Below are 19,111 nucleotides of genomic sequence, written 5' to 3'. Positions count from 1 at the left end.
TTCCACTACAGTGTCCCTCCAGTGGCCCCCTCTTGGAATTCAAAACCCCACCAATTATACGATCGAAAAAAGAAAAGAAAATAGGATGCCAAAACCACTATGTGATTATGAGGCACGCCATAGTCGGGGACTCCGGGTTAATTTTAACCACCTGGGGTTCTGTACCATGCACCCAATGCACAGTACACAGGCATTTCTGCATTTCACCCCCACGCAAAAAATGCGGCCGCCGTGGTCGAGGTTTCGACCCCGTGCCCTCGGGCTTAGTAGCACGACGCTGTAGCCACTGTGCCACTACGGCAGGTAATTCGATCGAGCATGGCAGGATGTGTGAGTGTACAGAGAGAAAGAGAGAGAAAATGATTTAATGATAGGCAGGGAGGTTAACCAGGACTGAGCCCGGTTGGCTACCCTACACGGGGAAGGGAAAAGGGGAGAGAGAGATTAAGAGAAAGTCCGCTGTTGATATCGCCGACGTAGCAACAGATCTCTGTTCTATCACTGATGATCAATTAGTCCGGAACCCCCCATAGACGGTCACTCAGTCCTGTAGTTTTCAAAAATCGCAGCAGCGCTTTTGTGGCCTTTTGCAGCTGTGATATTCGAGGTCATGGTCCCAACATCTTGCTCAAGGTGAACGGTCTTCTATCTAGCCTATTGAGAACGTTGCAGAGGTCATGTCTTTCATTTGAAAAGATGGACAGTAGCATAGTAGGTGTTCTATAGCCTCATCGACACCGCAGGCATTACACTCGGCACTATCAGCCATTCCTATCAAACAGGTGTAAGCATTGGTGAACGCAACACCCAAGCGTAAGCGGCACACCATTGTTTCCTCATTTCGCGGAAATCCAGGCAACAGCCGCAGCTGCATAGATGGGTCGTGAGAATGCAAGCGATGCTGGGTGAATTCAGTTGTATGCCACTTCTCCAATGTCATACTGTGTCAGTGTACAGAATGTTAAAAAAGAAACCACAGCAGACCACACTTGACAATGTTTGTATACAACTGCCACATTTATTTCCGTACAGCAGGCGGTACACACAAAGGAAAAAGGTGGAAGGTCAATGCCACGCAGGTGGCCGAGAAGTGCCAGGGTTGCACCTAGCCGTTGCACCTGGAGGCTGCACCAAGTGCAAAAACACCGGGGAGGCGATGCAATCCGCCACACACCCGCGGCACTACCCCAGAGGACGTTTCGTCCTTTAGGGCAGAAGCGCGGCTCAGTGATGTCAAGTTGATGCGACGATTCTTTTCGAAGTAAAGCACAGCTCGAGGAAGGGTCGACGCAAACCACTGCGCACACCTCGGAGCCAGATAGGTTGGGGGGGTCGGTAGCCACAAAACTGAATGGATGCAGTGATCGGGGAGGAAGGAGGCAGGCCACAATTTGCCCTCTCTTTTAAAAACACGTCACCGTGAGGACTACTGGTTCCCAGGAGCATGGAACACGCACGCCACACGCACACACCACACACACACACACACACCGTAAAAGATGAAATTTTCGGATGGTCGAGTCATTCGTGACATAATGCGCGTAGTAGGTGCCAGGTTTGTACTTTACGAAAACAAAGCATAAAATCTGCCGCATGGCTTGCCTAAAAAAGTTATCAGCAGCACGCACCATACTTTTTTTTTTGACAGATACACGCTGCTTATGAAACTCAACGTTGTACTTCTAATAAAACTTTGCATACAATCAGTACAAAAATAAGGAAGAAGAAATGAAAAACTGCCCAGTGAAAAGCTTTTACATAAATAGTATCTACGTCAATTGCAGCTATTTGCTCAAACCTTTTAAGACAGCATCAGGGACATTGTCAAACCATCACGCCTTTACAGCCATTTGCAGCTCTCCTCACGTGCAAACAATGAATGATGCGTACACTATTCAAACGAAAACAGCACATGACAAGACACTGCACTCACAATTAAATTGCATGCCCTAACTAAAATCACTGCCAAGTGCAGCCATGTGAATGCTTTTCTCTCTTTTCCCATTCACAAAAACTCCTTGTTTCAAGCATAATTTTGCACAGGTATCCTTCGCATGGCAGGACACTGGCCGAGAACAATTATTAAGCACAATTATTTTTCGTGAATTGTGTGCGACAAACCTCAGACATGAGAATGAAATTTAACAAAACCATGATTACCCCAACAATTCAAAAGCCCAAGCGCAAAATCCCTTTGAAATGCAATTCCATGAATCACTGCGCCCCTGCCTACCTTAATGAACGAAGGCAATGACGCAACCGGCGATGGCTCGACTAGAAGTACTGATGCAAAGTCTAAACAAACAACTGCGAATTTTGATTGATTCCTTTGCACGCCCCACATTCACAGAGGAAACCACAAAATAATAATAAACAACGCTTGAAAGCTGAAGTGAACAACAGCTACATTAAAATATGCAAGCCAGAAGAAAATGATCCAAAGTGCCAAGAAACGAGCATCATACAAAGGAAGGTTCATGTAACACATCATCTAGAAAAAAATGCATTGGTAATAGTGAGCACTTCACTCAAAGCAATGAAGAATCAGGCCTGCAACATGAGAAGACAAAAAAAAGTAACATGGTGAATATGGAAATCAGCAACGTGCACAAAGGTGTTTCGCTAACAAAAAAGAAAACACACAACGTAAACAGAAAAAATTGTGGAGACGGCTGGAACACCTCCCCGCGAGCCCGGCCTGACGGGCATAACAATAAGTGAGCCCAAGGTTCGGACCCACAGCCACTATCTGGGTCGACGCTTCACAAAATCAAAGCACAGCCTCTCATGGACTTTAGCCTGGTGCCCGCGAGTCTCTCTAGGCCGACGTCGCCACCCTGCCCGCATGGCGGACACAAGATGCTCCACGCTATTGCACGAGTGGAGCCAGGCTGCCGCCTTCCACATCATCATTCCAAGTCTGCTCCGTCTCGAGCAAGCAGCTAATGCGCTACATCACCTAGAAAAGCTTCCACCACTGGTAGGATTCGGTTCCCCTGTTCAGACGTTGCCAACGGGCCGAGTGTGGCAAATCTTTCCCATGCACCATTTATGCTATAGAGGTGCCCGACAAGCACGTGCTGCTACCAGCTTATGATCTCTGCATTTCAAAATGTGTTTTTGCCTTCACAATGCATCAGTTGTTGATGCGGTTACGTGGTTAACTTAAAAAGCCACTCTCCGAGACAGACACGTCCACTATCACTGGCAAAGCCGTACAGTTAGGCTGGTCTACCAGAACCACAGGCTCCAAGTGACTCTTAACTGTGCCAAAAGCAGGCAATTGCAAGGACAGGATTCATCCATCTGCACATCCTACACGCGCAGAGCCCCGCTGCTCGAGTAAACAGATAGCCCCTTCACCCTCTCAGTCACGAGTCCGCATTTCATGCTTTGAATTAACAGCTTCCAAGGATAGAGCAGCACCGCACTCTTGTGGTCGGTCTTTAAAGATGGCTGAAGAGCAGTGCCTAGACATGTGGCCTTCCAAGCACCAAAGCAGTGACGACCCTTGGCAACGACAAACAGACGAAAACGAGATGCCAACCTGCCGCAGTGTAGAAGACTGTGGGGTCGCAACAAAAGTGGGGGTGGGTTAACTGCGCTTTAGAGGCAAAGAGCGAGGGGAAGAAGAAGAGCATGTGCTGCTGCAGATGAGGAGGAGGAGTGAGAGTCCAGAGGAGGAAGGGGCTTGAAAGAGGGGCACCACCATCTCTACAAGAAATAGTCCAACCACGGATGACGCTAGGGAGATTAAAAAAAAAGAAGAGAAATGTGGGGGGGTCTCTTCCCCTGTGCTGTTCATGGGCTGCAGAAGGCCAGCCGGGCAAGGTGACTGCCCTCGGTGAGGGGCTGCTGCAGCCGCAGGTTCTCCGAGCTGAACCAGGCCGGCGAGTTGGCGGGGCATTGGGCAGGAACGCCTTCCTCCGCCTGCAAGAAACGCCACCCAGCGACATGGCCTAGTCAGCCGACACCCTCGACAGATTGCTACAAGCTTCATCCAGTAACTTCTAAGAGGTGCAATCTCTATCGCAAAGGTTGATGAATAGGCAATGTTGCAAAGGATCAGCACAAACAGGGCCAACAAATGCAAACAGCACTGTTCTGCGTCCAACTGTTTCATCTAAAGAAAAAAAAAACATGCAGTAGTACAAAATACAGAAGGTATTTCACATCCACTAATCAAGTTGGCCCCGACACATGTTTACTCCTGCAGAGAAACTGTCCGAGCTCTTTGTATGAGCTTTCTACTTTCCTCTCAAGATTAATTATATTTGTACAGTAGAGTTGCACATTGCCAAATAAAAATGTGGATGACACAAAGCAACCATCCACTTAAACTTTCTGGAGCGCTTTAAGACTTGCTGCAACTATGCAACTTTCCAGAAGCTTTAAAAAAAAATTATGGAGTTTTACATGCCAAAACCATAATCTGATTATGAGGCACGCCGTAGTGGGGGACTCCGGAAATTTGGACCATCTGGGGTTCTTTAACGTGCACCTAAATCTAAGTACACGGGTGTTTTCGCATTTCGACCGAAATGCGGCCGCCGTGGCCGGGATTCGATCCCACGACCTCGTGCTCAGCAGCCCAACACCATAGCCACTGAGCAACCACGGCGGGTTTTCCAGAAGCTTTACAAGACTTGCTGCAACTATGTGCCAGCCACCATCTCACAAGGAGCGACACATCATTTTAATCGCTTATGCAAAAGGCATGAGGCCATCATCCTGATAACAGTGCTCGAAGTTCACAAACCCATGGCCTCCAATTTTAGCCTGCTCCAACTACCGTATTTACTAGATTCTAAGCACCCCCTTTTTTTCATGATCGCGATGCCCAAAGTGAGGGGGGGTGCTTAGATTCGAAAAATCTCCGTGACGCTCGGCTCCCACGCTCTCATGACGGTCAGCTCGTGACGCGAGCTCGTGACGCGCGTGGACTCGTGACGCTCATGACGCGCGGCGCACGAGCGTCACGAGTCTGCGCGCCTCTGCAGTCCGACTGTGCGGCGAGATCGCGCTGCGGACGCCGTGCCACACGGGACTCCGACGACTCCGGCTACACGCAGCGCGCGAGCGTCACGAGTCCGCGCGCCTCTGCAGTGCGACTTTGCAGCAAGATCGCGCTGCGGACGCCGTGCCACTCGGGACTCCGACGGCTCCGGCTACACGCGGCGCGCGAGCGTCACGAGTCCGTGCGCCTCTGCAGTGCGACTTTGCGGCAAGATCGCGCCGCGGTGGCCGCGCCACCTCGGAACTCCGACGGCTCCGACTCGAAGAGAGTGAGCAAGCGCGCTTGGCGGCCTTGGCTACGCGCTGCTCTTAACAAATAGGGGGGGTGCTTAGATTCGCATGCAAACCTTTTTCCCAATTTTTTCGCGAAAATAGAGGGGGGGGGGCGCTTAGAATCGCGAAAATACGGTAATACCACCCTAAATTAACACTCCCACATCAACTGACACAAGCCCCCATATGAAGACTCAAGCTCATCAACGAAGAGCAAACAAGGGAAGTGACAAAGACAAGTCCTCTTGCTAGAGCCGTCGCTCAGAGCTGTGGCTTCCCTTGTCCACCCTCTGTTAATCGGCATAAACTTAAGAGACACAGGCACAAAGAACTGGCAGGGAAATGCGGTTCACTTTTCAGTGATAACCCAAGAATTCAGTTTAAAAAGCTTTGCCCGTAAAACCACATTGCATGGTTTTCACCACAGTGTGCCTCCATGCTCTAAAGCATAGTTTCCGAGAGAGAGGATGCACTGAAAACCAAGGATTGTTTCAGTGCACTGACAGACGGGGACAAGCAAGTGGACACACACCAGTGCTCACTTGAACAAAAGGCTTCATTAGAAACTGGTGCACAAATTTATACGCATACATATCACACTATGCATTTCATGAATGCGATGTCAAGACATTGAAAAGTTCTGCACTGAGACATCCCAAAACTGAGTGAACGTAACTGGCTTGCAGATATACACAAATTGTCACTTGAGTTGGGCATTTTTCACTGCATTCTTCAGTTGCCAACGACTACAAGTGTCTGCACGATCGAAGCAACACTACAAAATTTCGCTGCAAAGAAAGCCATTGGCCCTCCGTACCTTGGCAGCATAGCAGCTGCGTAAACTCGAGGACGGGTGCTGGAAGGCTTTCCACAGCAGGTTCACAAGGGCAGCATTCTCGCGTCCGGGCAAGGCCACATTGCGGTGCCGTTGCAGCTCCTCAATCATGTCGTCGTCCAGGTAGCCGTCCCGCAGGAGCTGGTATGCTGGACTGCCAGCCATCAGCTGCAGTCGCCCTACCAGCATACGACCGGCCGGGGTGCCTCCACCCACCTCACGACACAGCTCGCGTGCCACACAGCACACCTGCACAACAACACCCCCATCACCAGGAGCTCTGGCTCGAGACGACGTTGCCACCAGTCATCAAATCAAACTTTCCTTTTTATTATTGCTAGTCACCTACAATCTAACAATTAAATGGTTCATGTCACGTCATGGCAGATGGCACCGTTTTTTTCTTTAGTGGTCGTGCCAATCTTGTTCTATGTCCAATAAATTTTTATATTACAAAGGCTCCGTTTGGAAACCTGGGAACACTAACCAATCACTTTAGCTTGATTTATCACAGTGGTGCAAACAAAAGCCAAAATAGGATTTGGAGCAATTTTTGGAGCAGGAAAATCCAAATTTGGAGCAGGTTACAGGGGGGGGGACACCGCTTTGGAGCACTAAATCCCAAATTTGGAACAGTTTCACAAAGAACGCTTACTCATAAAACGCCATAAAACTTACCCCGCATAATAAACGCACCCCCCAACTTTGCATTGGATTTCTGGGGGAAAAAAGTGCGTTCATTACGTGGAAAAGTACACATGCATTTCTTCGCGAGTGGTTCCCTTTCATATTTTTTTCTGACGATATGTCGCGACGTTCCGGCGGTAGTCGAAACATGCAGTGACTGTCTGACAATCTTTTGGTGTTTCGGCAGTGTACAGCGAAAATCGGCACCGTTTCATTACCGTGGTGCCGTTGCCGCGTGGAACCGAAACCTTGCTAGTTTTGTGCATTGCGTCGCCTACAAAGCTCACGCCGTCAGTGCCGGGTCACTTGCTGTACCGTACACGCGAGTTTCCCGTGGAGTATTCGTACCCGCTCCGTTCGTGACCGCATGCACAGATATGGCGAGGATCTTATTGAGTCAACGCAGCAATGGCGAACTGCTTTTGTTACTGCAAGCAACGCGCACTCCGCATCTCTGCGAGATTTTACTGCATATACAACACTGCACTGCAACCAGCAGCGAAAATATTCTTCGGCACCCACCACCAAACACGCCAACGTCTCGTCTGGGCATTCCAGTTTGGATCTCGTCTGAGCTACTGGTACTGTAATGGCACAAGCACATCATAATTGGGTAACGGCGTGTCAAGCTGCAAGTTGCCAACTGATATGAAGTGCTTGGACACGCTGTGCTAACACGTGTCAAACTAGAAGTGATATGAAGTGCTCTGCTAACACGTGTCAAACATGTTTGGTTCATAGGCAAGTCGTAGCAAGGCAAGCAGCCATAGGCAAGCAGCCTATATATATATATATATATATATATATATATATATATATATATATATATATATATATATATATATACAGTACAGACCACTTATTACGTAGCCGCTTATAATGCAGGACCGAATATAGTGCGGTCTTTTCAGACTCCCGTTAATTTTCCCATAGCACTCCATGTATACACATATCGCTTATAGTGCAGTTGCGGGAAACGAAATACCGGTTACAGTGCGGCTGCCTGGGAGTACGGAAGTCGGCGGAGACGGCGAACGCTCCCCTCAAACGGGCGCCGCCCCAAGGAGTGCTCGAGGAAGAAAGAGACACAGTGGAGGAAAAGGGCACGTGGTGCGAACGAACAGCCAGTGAGGCTGAAACCAGAATCTTGCGTGCGAGTCGTGAAATATCACGGCGCACATAGGTAGCGAGCGAGCGAGCGCCACGAAACTGCCAACGCCGGCACATCACGGGGAAGGGGGCACGCGGAGACCGTGGAATGTGAGGGAGGAGGGCAGCAGGGAAGCAGATTTTGCCTCGGCAAATCCGCCGCTTCGTTGCTCCCCTCGCCCTCCCTCGTAGCTCCCTCACTTTCGACTGTCACCGTGCGCGCCCACCGCCGTGCACGCGCCGCCCCGCTTCAGCCGGCCCGGCGCCAGCTCCCCGAAGTTTCGTTTTCTGCCGTTATCGGGAAGGGTTTGCCGGCGTGGAGAGTTTCATTGGCCAGCCTGGGACAGCGCCGCTGCTTTCCTCTGCGCCGTAGCCGCAGCGTGCAAGGTCAACACGTGACTAGAAAGTAGAGGAAGCATAAAATAGAAAGAAGGGTTCACTGCCATTTTCTACGCGTGGCTACGGTAGCGTGGCTGAGACGTCGGCACATACATGCATGTTCTTGCGCAACGCAGAATCGGCGACCTTGCCATTTGAGAGAGTGAAATTTCCGGCGCGTTTTTTTTTTCTTTATTTTTTTGTTTTTTGTTTCGTTCCCGCGCGACACTGAGGGGTCTCTCCCACGGAGAAAGAATAACAGGAGGCGAAACTCGGGGCCGGCGCCAGCGCAAGCACTGGTCGTGATAATGTCACGCTGGGAGAGGAGGAGACGCGCTGGCGGTGAACGTCGGCGCAGCGCCCCTTGCGGCGACGGAAGGAACTACTTCCCTCGCGGTCGCAGCGGCGCGCGCGTGGCCGCGGTAGCCGCGGTCTCCGACGGCGCCCGGCGTCGTCTGCTACTGTCGGATACCGCCCAAAACGTTTTGCTCCAGCGCGGTTTGCAATCCGGGGATAGAAGACCTGTAGACCGTGTTAGTTGGATATTTTTTATAGATTATTATTTAGGATCACATGCTATTTATGTGGCAATAAGACCAAGAAACATGAAAGATCACACGTTCTGCGATAGTAGCCAAGGCGGCGCACTGGCATCAAGCCGTCGCGTGCGAGCAGACGACAAGAGCCAACGGAGGCGTTGCAAGAGCGCGCTCGCCGCGCCACGGATCCGCTGCATCGCTTCGACAAACCATCACGTGACCATACGTTATGCGTCCGGCGTTCTGTAGGGGGCGCTGTCACGACGTCCGCCGCCGCATGGTACGTCCTGTGCTCCTGTGTGACATTATGACGACGCGGGAAGGAGCCGAGTTGCGCCTCCTGTATTCTTTCTCCGTGGTCTCTCCTAAGCTTTTACTCTATGGCGGTGCCGCAGTGATGCTACTGCGGACTTCTGATTTGGAGCAATTTTTGGAGCATCAGAAATTTCATTTTGGAGCACTTTGGAGCAGGAAATTTGGCATTTGGGAGCAGCTGATTTGGGAGCAGCTGATGAAAAAGCGAGTTGCAATTTAGATTCAAAGACCTGACTAATTCGTTCGTTCTTACGAGAAGCTTGGTAAACATTTCCATTCATTGCAGATCTCGTGGAGAAAAAAAATGCTCTTCCGTGCATTCGACACACACACACACACAAATTGATATCGTTTCATATATAGCTAGTTTTCCCAGATGTCATTCGGTATATCCAGAAACAAAAATGATGGACACATTGACGGCATGCAGTTATTATAATCACATGTCATGCTGCACTTTAATTCAAACAAGCTACAGTAGAACCCCGCTGTTAAGTTCCCGGGTGCTGCGTTTTCCCGGCTGTTACGTCCTTTTCGGCCAGTCCCGGCGTAGCTCTCATAGGACCCAATGCATTGGTAACCCCGCTGTTGCGTCGCAAATGTGGGACCGTTCCCGCATCATGCGTTGCGAACTGCCACCTCGTGCCGGCCCGAGCGGCCATTTTGACTTTCATGTCGCTTGGCTTGGTGACTTGACGATGGGATGGGCTGCCCAAAGTGCCGGGGGCGACACCTGTGACGTATTTTCGGTTTCCGCCACCAAAAGCATGGCCTTTGAGATCCGTATTTGCTATCTAAAGATGGTGTCTATATATGACGCGTTGTGGCACTAAAATTGGGTTTGGCGCATAGATGTTCCGTATTAAGTCGAAGGGCGATAATGCCGTCGCCCCGCGCCGTATGCTGTAAGTGCGAGTGAAAGCATTCGGGGGGAGCCGACGACCGCGGCACCTAATCTCACGCGCGCATGAAAAAAAGCAGGGAGGAAGCGCGCCTTTTCCGTCCCGCTCGAGGCACCGGCGAGGGAGCGAGGGGGAGGGAGGGATAGCAAGCGGCATTGTACTGTGGCATAAACTGCGTACTGCGCGGCAGCGTGATATCTTGAAGGCGATCTGCGTTGGGGACAAAGTCTAGGCAGTGTAGGTGTGTCGGCGGGTCGTAGCTTTGCGCACTTTGGCGCAGGAGTGGAATCACTGCGGTGCCGGAGCAATGCCGGTCGGAGGCGCTGCCGCGTGATTTGGTTCGAATGAACGAGATTCGACTGTAAATTGAATGCCAACGTTCTAGCCGCATTCCTCGACTGTTGCATATGCGTGGCGGCTCGGTGCACATGTTTTGCATACGTGCGGGCCTTGAAAATTGTTGCTTCGGTTATAGTGCGGTACCGCTTATAGTGCGGATATTCGAGACTCCGGCGACTTACGTTATAAGCGGTCTACACTGTAGTTCTTTCCCTAAAATAAAGGTTGTTGTGCGTTTGCTCTTGGGCCGCCTCCGTCACTCTGTCACCCGCTACAACACAAACGCAGCCTTTATTTCCCACTAAATCTAACGTAACCAAGAAATTTCGCAGCCGCTTGGGCATTTTGGCGCAGCGTGGCGCAATTTTAACGTATATCGCGGTTTTCACACAGCTCAGCGCAAAAATACGAAATTGTATCAAAATGGCGCAATTGGCGCTGCTGTTGCACCCCTGTATCACCTGCCCTTAGTATCCTCTCAAATCCTCTCTACTAAAGACGTATCAAACGTTTTATTTGGTATTCATTTAACTGGTTCAACAATAAGGAGTGGATAACAGCTATACAGTGGAATCTCGATTCGAGTCTGGATAATACGTTTTTCTGCATAATATACGATTATTTTTCAGATAACACGATTTTAGGATAAGTTTTATTTTCCGGTTCCCGAGAAGATCGTATCAACAAGATTCCACTGTACCTGTATCCTGTGCAACAGCCTGGTCAGTTGATTATTAGGTAATCGTATTCAGTGCAAACACCATTTTGAACCATGAAAGTGCCCATAACAGCCATCTCTGCAACCCGGTCAGCTGAACTCGGCTATTCCAATGACGGCACCACCATTACAAACAATAGAAGAATCCATAAGAGCTATCGCTGTAACCTGAGCAAAGGCCTGAGCTGTTGATTTTGGCTACATCCTAATGCGCACACCATTTCAAACCAAGAAAAGACCATTACCACTGCACCAGCAACAAACGAGACTTCAATTACCTCCAGATCTGCTAAACTTAAAATTCAAGAATATCTACAGTCATAGCCAGAAACTACAGAAATTTGGTGAAAATGCTAAGAATGCATTATTGCTGAAGATGTTGAATGTTCATGAAAAAATCACCAGACTTTGCTCTGTAGGGATCCTGTGAACAGGTGCTGTACTCTATAATGGCAGCTAGAATGATCTGCCACAGACAAATACAAATAGCAATTGTAAAGTTTGTTGATGAAATATACATGTAATGGTGGCCAAAATTTCATTTGCCATTATACATTGGTTTTATGGAGCGGGTAGTGGTGCTACGTGTGTTTGAATGGTCAAATAGGTAAAATTACACAACTGTACTGTCTTTCAAAATCAATTTTGCACTTAACTGGATGCAGATTCAGAACTGTTAAATTATTGGTCTCATTGCGACAATCGTAAGGAAGCTGTAAAAGAATCGAGAATTTTGCAACAAGATCGTAAAAGTTGACAGGATGTATGTCCAGTGCTGACAATTAATGCACCATTTCAAGCTACGCGAGAGCCCATAGACTTTTTTTCTGTAAGGGACAAGATCCTCAGTCATGCACATAAAGTTTCTTATAATTACCTAATTATAATTACTGATGTGCTGTTGCATGCATGGAAAAGCTGATAAGTGGTGGCTTTGGATTGGCATCTTTCTCGGAAAGCCAGGCCACTTAGAACAAGCACCTGGATAACAGCGTTCCGTCTGCCATAATGCCTAGTTCTTTACTAAAACATCGCAGAAGATGCTGTTTATTCTTTATTATTATACAAAAAGACTTTTCGTTAAACCATGAGAGGGATCGAGGCGTCTTCCTGTGTAACTACCAGCTCGTGCATGGCGACGGCCATTTGCCAAACTCTATCACAAGGAGCCGCCGTCACCTTGGCGGCATCGTGACGGCATGGCAATGCACCGGAGCTACTTTCCTGCACAAACCGTGCTTCTCCCTCGTGCCATTGAGCCGCAAACGTCGCCGAGACATGCCCCGATTGGCCTCTCCAGCGGCTTCCCCCCTAGTGGTCTCTACCCCGAACTCTGCTCTACAAAGCCCTTCCTCGCTGTGGCAAATGCTCACAGGCCAACGAGTTGGTTACGTGGAACCTTTGCTCCCACAACTTCTCAGTCTGGCGCTTAGTGGACTGCTAGCCGGTTAGCCTAGAGCAGTGGGCGCGTATGTTCGATAGGTCTTGCGGTGAGCCTTTGCCCACAAACCCTGACTGTCGCAATGTGGTGTATCTTGGGTTAATAAACCTGCGTTAGTTGGCAGTCTGACTCCAGAGCCTTCTCTGCACTGTGTCGGAGAGTCGATGAATCCTGCCGTAATCAGAAGAAAAAAATTGGCGAGTTGGTATGGAGACGCTAAGCTTCAGTTTCAATTGTACATTTTCCTTGCTTACTTGTTATATTAAATGTCGGTAAACAATAAATTATGTGGCATTACACGTAAACAATGACTTGTGATAATTTCATTCTAAGAAAGCTTTTATTGTACGAAAATGACCATCTCTTAGGCCAAGCCACGTTTGAGACGAGCCTTGCCCACCCATATCCCAGCATACCTATGAAGGCAAACTGCCCGTTGGGAAACTCGGACAGTGTCACCACATCCCCCTCACGCTAATATTTACACGAGAATGTTACGGGCCCCATGTCATAGAAACTCCGGTGTCAGCGCCAGCGCCGGAGCCAGCGTCTCATGAGCGAAAATTTCTGCATATATTCGATACAGCACTAAAGTTCTTCTATCACTAAAGTTGCTCATACCTTGTCTTACATTCTTTACAAAGTTATTCCTCTGAATTTTGAGAATGACAGCCCACAAACGCACATCATGAAACAAAAATCCAACAGCGCATGCCTTTCATGTTAAATCTTCTAAATATTAAATGAGCGAAGCAATAACAGAATATCGGCACACGCAAGAGGCCATGTTTCTACCAAAAAGCTCGCCTTTGTGAATAGCGTTCGCCGCCAGCATTTCTCGGTACGGCTACGAAAGCTGCAGTTGCCGGGAAGCGCGAGAAGCGTTCTACTCTTAAAGGCGAAGCTTAAGCGTCCTCCAAACTCTGTAAGAAACTTTGTGCAGTCTCATTTATGGTGTCCTGAGCCTACTCACCTGCAGTGCATTTATGCTCGGAGATGCAGGGCTGAGTGCCGCGTTGGCCACCACAAGTTGTCGCTGGTCGCCCACCGGTGACTGGCCACTAAGCAGCGGTTGCAGGCGTACCGTGAGCAGGTGGCCATCGGGCGTCAGCCTCAAATGGTTCTGGACTGCTTCCCGGTCTGCTTCATCCAGGGACTCCAGATCCTGAAGTTTCGTGTAACACACCACACAAGTCTCGTGGTCACCAACAGTCTTAAGCAGACAGTCAGCTACTGAGCCTGCAGTTTGGCCAAGGCAGGTGGTCCCAGCATACACATTCGAGCAAGAGATTTTAGCCTCTGCTCTGGCAACCATCAATGCAAGAGCCTTTTTCAGGTGACTTTATTCTGGGTTTGTGGCCCTATTTAAAGGACAGGCTAAGGTGCAATGTCTGAGAGGTACAGGACTGGACTTCAAGTATGCTCTTGTGTGAACCAGAATTCATCGCGCCCCTGTCCCTGACATCATCCTGCATCCCTCTCTCATTCTTTTACCCTTTCCCCAGTGCATAGCAGCAGTCAATAGCACATAAGCTAAGGCCCACCTCCTCTGCCTTCCTATGAACAATAATCCTCCTGCTCTTTTCAATGTGCACAAAAGTCCATTCACACTTCAAACATTATGGCAAAAGAGAACGGCACTCTGCTTTTCAAACACGGCTTTTGCTGAAGGTTTTTCTTTTTTTTTTGCAGTCGCCACACATTTCCTGCTTTCCTGAACACTTAGTTTAACAAAACTAATCCATTATGTTTTTATGTACTGGCAACACGATCGCAAGCTTTCCACAACATTTTTTCCAGGTTCTCGCCACCAACTACATCGATTAAGACTCCCATGTTGATCGAACAGGTGACACGTGACTAGTTTTTACCTGACAAGCATAAGAGACTGACATTCCTAGGTCTGATATGTGCAACTTATGCACAAAAGGACAACCTTGGTGTCCCTTAACTACATAAAATTTACTTAGACATACTAGCGAAGGCATAAATCTGCGTCTTCCTTGGATGTACAGAATTTGAAGATTTTTAACAGCAGAGTTGTTCTAGCTTATATGCACACCAGACGACTAATAACACAATGCAAACAACACCACCAGCACCGCCGCCCTGCGATGCATTTAATCAAAAAGCACAGAACTGTTACTGCCTCGACTACATTCCACTTCACTGCTGGTGCAAATGTGCCTGCAACAAAATAATCTACAGAAAAAGTACTTCATTTTTTTTCCCTTCATTTTTAGGTAATCGATTTAGTTTATTGTGCGCTCTAGTGCACGTTAAAGAACCCCAGGTGGTCAAAATTAATCTGGAGTCCTCCACTACGGTGTGCCTCATAGTCAAAACTGGTTTTGGCACGTAAAAACCCAGGAAGAATTGTGCCACATATTAAATTAATTCTGTAATTTAACAGTAAAGAATAATTACGCAGCATTTGAATGTAAGCAAGGTCACAACGTGGCCATCCTTGGAAACTTCTCGTGCTTATATTGCTTAAATTTGTAATGTTGCACTCATGTGATAAGCATTGCAGTTCAGATGTGAAATTAAAGAGATGTTTCCTCTTAACATCTTGCTGTCAATCACTAAGAGGTTATGAAACAGTACACTTCTCTACACTAACTTATTGTCTCTTTAGCCATCCCTTTATAGGGTCTCGAAACACCTCAGGTGTTAAATGTAAAAGTATTAAAAGGGCATCTCCTCAAGTTTGTTTGTTTTTCAGCAGAAAAGTTTTCGAATGTGCCTTGCATCATTAGAGTTAGTGGCGATCAAATACTACTCATAGGTTGGCGTACTCGCTCACAAGTACACTGACTCATACTAGCACTTCACTCATTTCACAGATAGAGCGCTAGAGATGAAGGGTCGCCTTCATGAGCCCATCTGTTCCTACAATTCGATCTTCCCTTATCTACAAGACCGAAAGGCCTGACCCATTACTACTTAGATCACAAGCCACAGACAACGCCATCAAGTCAATTAGTGCAGTACCCAACATCACGACAGTGTATATTTACACTGACCTCAAGCAAGTTACAAAAACGCTGCAAATCTGTCGACAAATTCACAGGCTCCACAAGTCCTCACGTCTCAGTAATTGAGGGGCAGCGGGTACAGGGAGTGCATGGTCGGGATCGTTTCAACCACATGGGCAGACCAACTGGCTCGATCGCCTGCCTCGTCTGATCAGACGAGGCAGGCGATCGAGCCAGTTGGTCTGCCCATGCGGTTGAAAAGCGTGCCTCATCAGATCAGATGAGGCGGACGGATCTATCAGGGGATCTATCAGATCACCGCTCCCTCCCCCAAGCACTGAAATCTAACGTATGACAAGACGTGCCTTAATTTCCCTGTGTGTCTGCTTTCTTCGCCACAACATTACCCAGGCGTTGGAAGTATTTCTTCAGAGGCTATGGGCTGGAGTGGCCCTTAAACCATCCTTTACCATTACCTGGGCTTGAGGATCAACAAAAAACAACCAAGAAACTGTGCCACAAGTGCTCAGCTCTTCTAGCAACGTCAAATGCCCGACACCTACTTTAGATGTGCCCTGGAACGCAGGCAATACGACTTGTTCGTAGAGACATTGCTGCACTTCCTGCAAGATGCAAAGTTAGCTTTCATTTGATCTCCTTTTATTCCCCTTATGCCTCGCAGCAAATAGACTCGTGTAAGGGCCACACACCCCAACTTGGCCGCCCAAAATTTGAGAAAAAAAAATTTCCAGTGAAGAAGCAATCACGTTTGGTGCCCGATGACGCGCGCATCAATCTGCAAGCCGCTACTAGATGGCGAGAGCCGGGGTGTGCACTAGATCGGGGGTTTGCACAAGTCGCTGTATCTGCCAGCACCATTTTGACCAAAAAGGTGCGGTCCCATGCAAGAGCTGCACCTCATCAAAATTGTGAAGAGAGAAGTGGGGCCCTTACACGAGTCTATACGACATCTACATTACCTGAAACTAGGCTTCTTACGCGACCCAAGGCTTTGTTGCAGTTGGCTTATAACTTGTATTCAGCCTACAGCTTGCACCCCTACTGAACAGAATTAGTTGTCCTGCCTGCTCTCGGAATACAGTGAAACCCGGACATATCGAATCTGAAGGGGATCACAGAAAGTATAGGTAAATCGATATATAAAATAAAAATGTTAATCCACAATTTTCAAGGGGTTTTTACTGCTATTCGTTATACAAAATAATTGGTTATATGTGCGTTTGATATAACCGGGTTCGACTGCAGTTATAAAATGCATAAAATAAAATAAACAGAAAGAGGAATCCCTTTCCCAAAGTTTATTCACCACTGTTACATTATTCAAATGGCTTCACAGATGACACATACCATATTTACTGAATTCTAAGGTGCTCTTTATTGTAACATGCACCCGATTTTTCATGGCCCGAACATACCTTCAATTGTAATGCGCACCCAGATTTTCATACTTGGAGAAATGCAAAATGCAATAACCTTGATTTATTTCCTTAACAGATTTTCTTGGTAAGACAGACAGTGATTTGTTCTCAATTAAAAAATAATGAGGCCATCGGAGCTACAACATAGACACAAACATGACAAACTTCCAACGCTTGCATGGGCTTCCGGCACCCTCAGGATGGCAAAGCAGGCCTTCAAGATTTAAAGGCAAAATTAAATTAATTAGCTTCTGGGGTTTTGTGTGCCAAAACCACAAAATGATTCTGAGGCACGTCTTAGTGGGGGGCTCTGGATTAATTTCGACCACCTTGGGTTCTTTAATGCACACTCAATGCACGCTGCACAGACGTTTTTGCATTTCACCCCCATTTAAATGCAGCCGACGTGGCTGCATTTGAAGTTGAAGTTAAAAAATGACAGGCAAAGAGAAAGCAAAACGGTAGTATGGATTACAAAGCAAAACAGTGGTAGCTGGTACTCTAGCTGAGATTAAGAGGAAGATATAGAGTTAAGTAAGCCATGTAATGCAATAGCTAATACCGTATTTACCCGATTCTAATGCGCCCCCAAATCTACCGTGCACTAAATGTTCGCATGTGTAATGTAAGAAAATAAAGTGGAGGGGTTGACTGTAACATGCAGTGATGCATACCTGCCAACCTAACAACATGGAAATTCGGGGGACTGCCGCACGAGAGGGGGGGGGGGGGGCAAAAAAAATGTTGCCGCCGTGCCAAACAGTGCACGTGGTATAGAGTCCATACTTGTCACAACTCCGCAAAGTGACAAAGCACAGAAACTCAGCCTTGCATGATCTCAGAAATAAGTGCAAGTACTTATTCTTGGCTTCTGATAATGCCATCAATTGTTCGAACTACCGTACTTTCCGGTGTATAAGACGCGCTTTTTTCTGAATTTTTCGTCGGTGCGTCTTATAGAATGGTGCGACTTATGTGCATGTTTTTTTTTTTTTCCGGAAAAATTGCCGCAAAAATCTGATTCGATGTTATGGCCACGCGAAGCGCGCTGGTTGACTTAATTGCTACGGGTTCTGTGCCTGCTATCGAGGAGCCGGGTACGTTCTTATACCATCAATCGTTCCAACTACTAAACTCGGCGGAACAAAGAGTGGTTTGGCATGCGCACTTCACTCGACAACCTGACAAAGCCAAATGAAGCCTAACACACTCGCGGTCATATAACGACTGGATTGCTAAAAACACGCGACCCAGCCTGAGACGAGCCAATCCAGCAAATCCAATATGGTAGCGCCCTTTGGTTGCTCGCGTTCGTGGTAGTGCCGGCGGCCCGCATCTACGATTCAAGATGCATGTTGATGACTAACTGCTCCCGTGCCGCTTAAATTTCTCGCGCGGTTATATTGCAGGGCGTAAAAAAAAACGAGAAAAAAAAACTCGGTGCTGTGGCGGCTACTTTTCGGGAGATTTGAGGCCGCGTCCGTACAATCGGGAGATGTGAGAACAATTCGGGAGGCTCCCGGACAATTCGGGAGAGTTGGCAGGTATGGTGATGGAAGCGGCACTTGGCATTCTGAAACAGCTTTCGTAACAGGAAAAATCACAGTTTGGAGCAGAAAAATTTCCTGTTTCAAGCAAGAGAAGAATGCTTTGGAGCAGTAACTTACTGCTCTAGTGCAAAGAGGAAGCTCTATATAAGTTAGTACTTTCAAAACATTGCATTCAATATGTATTATACCAAGATGCAAGTATTTTTTCAACTTTAATGTTACTACATAAGGATATGAAGGTAAGCGTGAACTTAATCCCAATTCACAGTTGCAGTTAACTCGGCATTTCAGTAAAGAGTGACACCCTCCAATAGAAGGAAAATTGAAGTCAAAGACTGCAGAAGATTAGGCAGTCTGCTCAGATTACGAAATTTAAAGGCGTAAGTTTGAGTCAGCTGACACCAAGAACGCTCAACTGGAGAGGCCTTCGTCTGGCAGCAGACAGACATAAACAGGCCAGCTGATGATAATCACCAGTAGTCGTCGTGCCACATCTCTGGGCTTAAACACACGCAGCCCCACGTGAGTGCTGAACAAACACGGCGCATTTTC

At 47.8% G+C, this 19,111-nt stretch overlaps 1 protein-coding gene across 3 annotated transcripts in view; it reads right to left on the bottom strand.

Annotated features, from left to right (window-relative positions):
* Nucleotides 1-996: 996 nt before the first annotated feature.
* Nucleotides 997-19,111, bottom strand: part of LOC119461661 (nucleolar protein dao-5) — a 39,491-nt gene continuing 21,376 nt past the window's right edge. For all 3 annotated transcript variants that reach the window (XM_049671847.1, XM_049671848.1, XM_049671849.1), the window contains 3 exons: nt 13,566-13,757; nt 6,107-6,373; nt 997-3,930 (listed from right to left, as the gene is read on the bottom strand). In XM_049671847.1, coding sequence (XP_049527804.1) covers nt 3,802-3,930; nt 6,107-6,373; nt 13,566-13,757 — 588 coding nt within the window. In that variant the 3' untranslated portion in view covers nt 997-3,801. The remainder of the gene's footprint in view (nt 3,931-6,106; nt 6,374-13,565; nt 13,758-19,111) is intronic.

Source organism: Dermacentor silvarum, chromosome 8, assembly GCF_013339745.2.
Source record: "Dermacentor silvarum isolate Dsil-2018 chromosome 8, BIME_Dsil_1.4, whole genome shotgun sequence".
Classification (NCBI taxonomy): domain Eukaryota; kingdom Metazoa; phylum Arthropoda; class Arachnida; order Ixodida; family Ixodidae; genus Dermacentor; species Dermacentor silvarum.
Note: the sequence above shows the minus strand (reverse complement) of the source record. Positions and strands in the feature narration are given on the sequence as shown.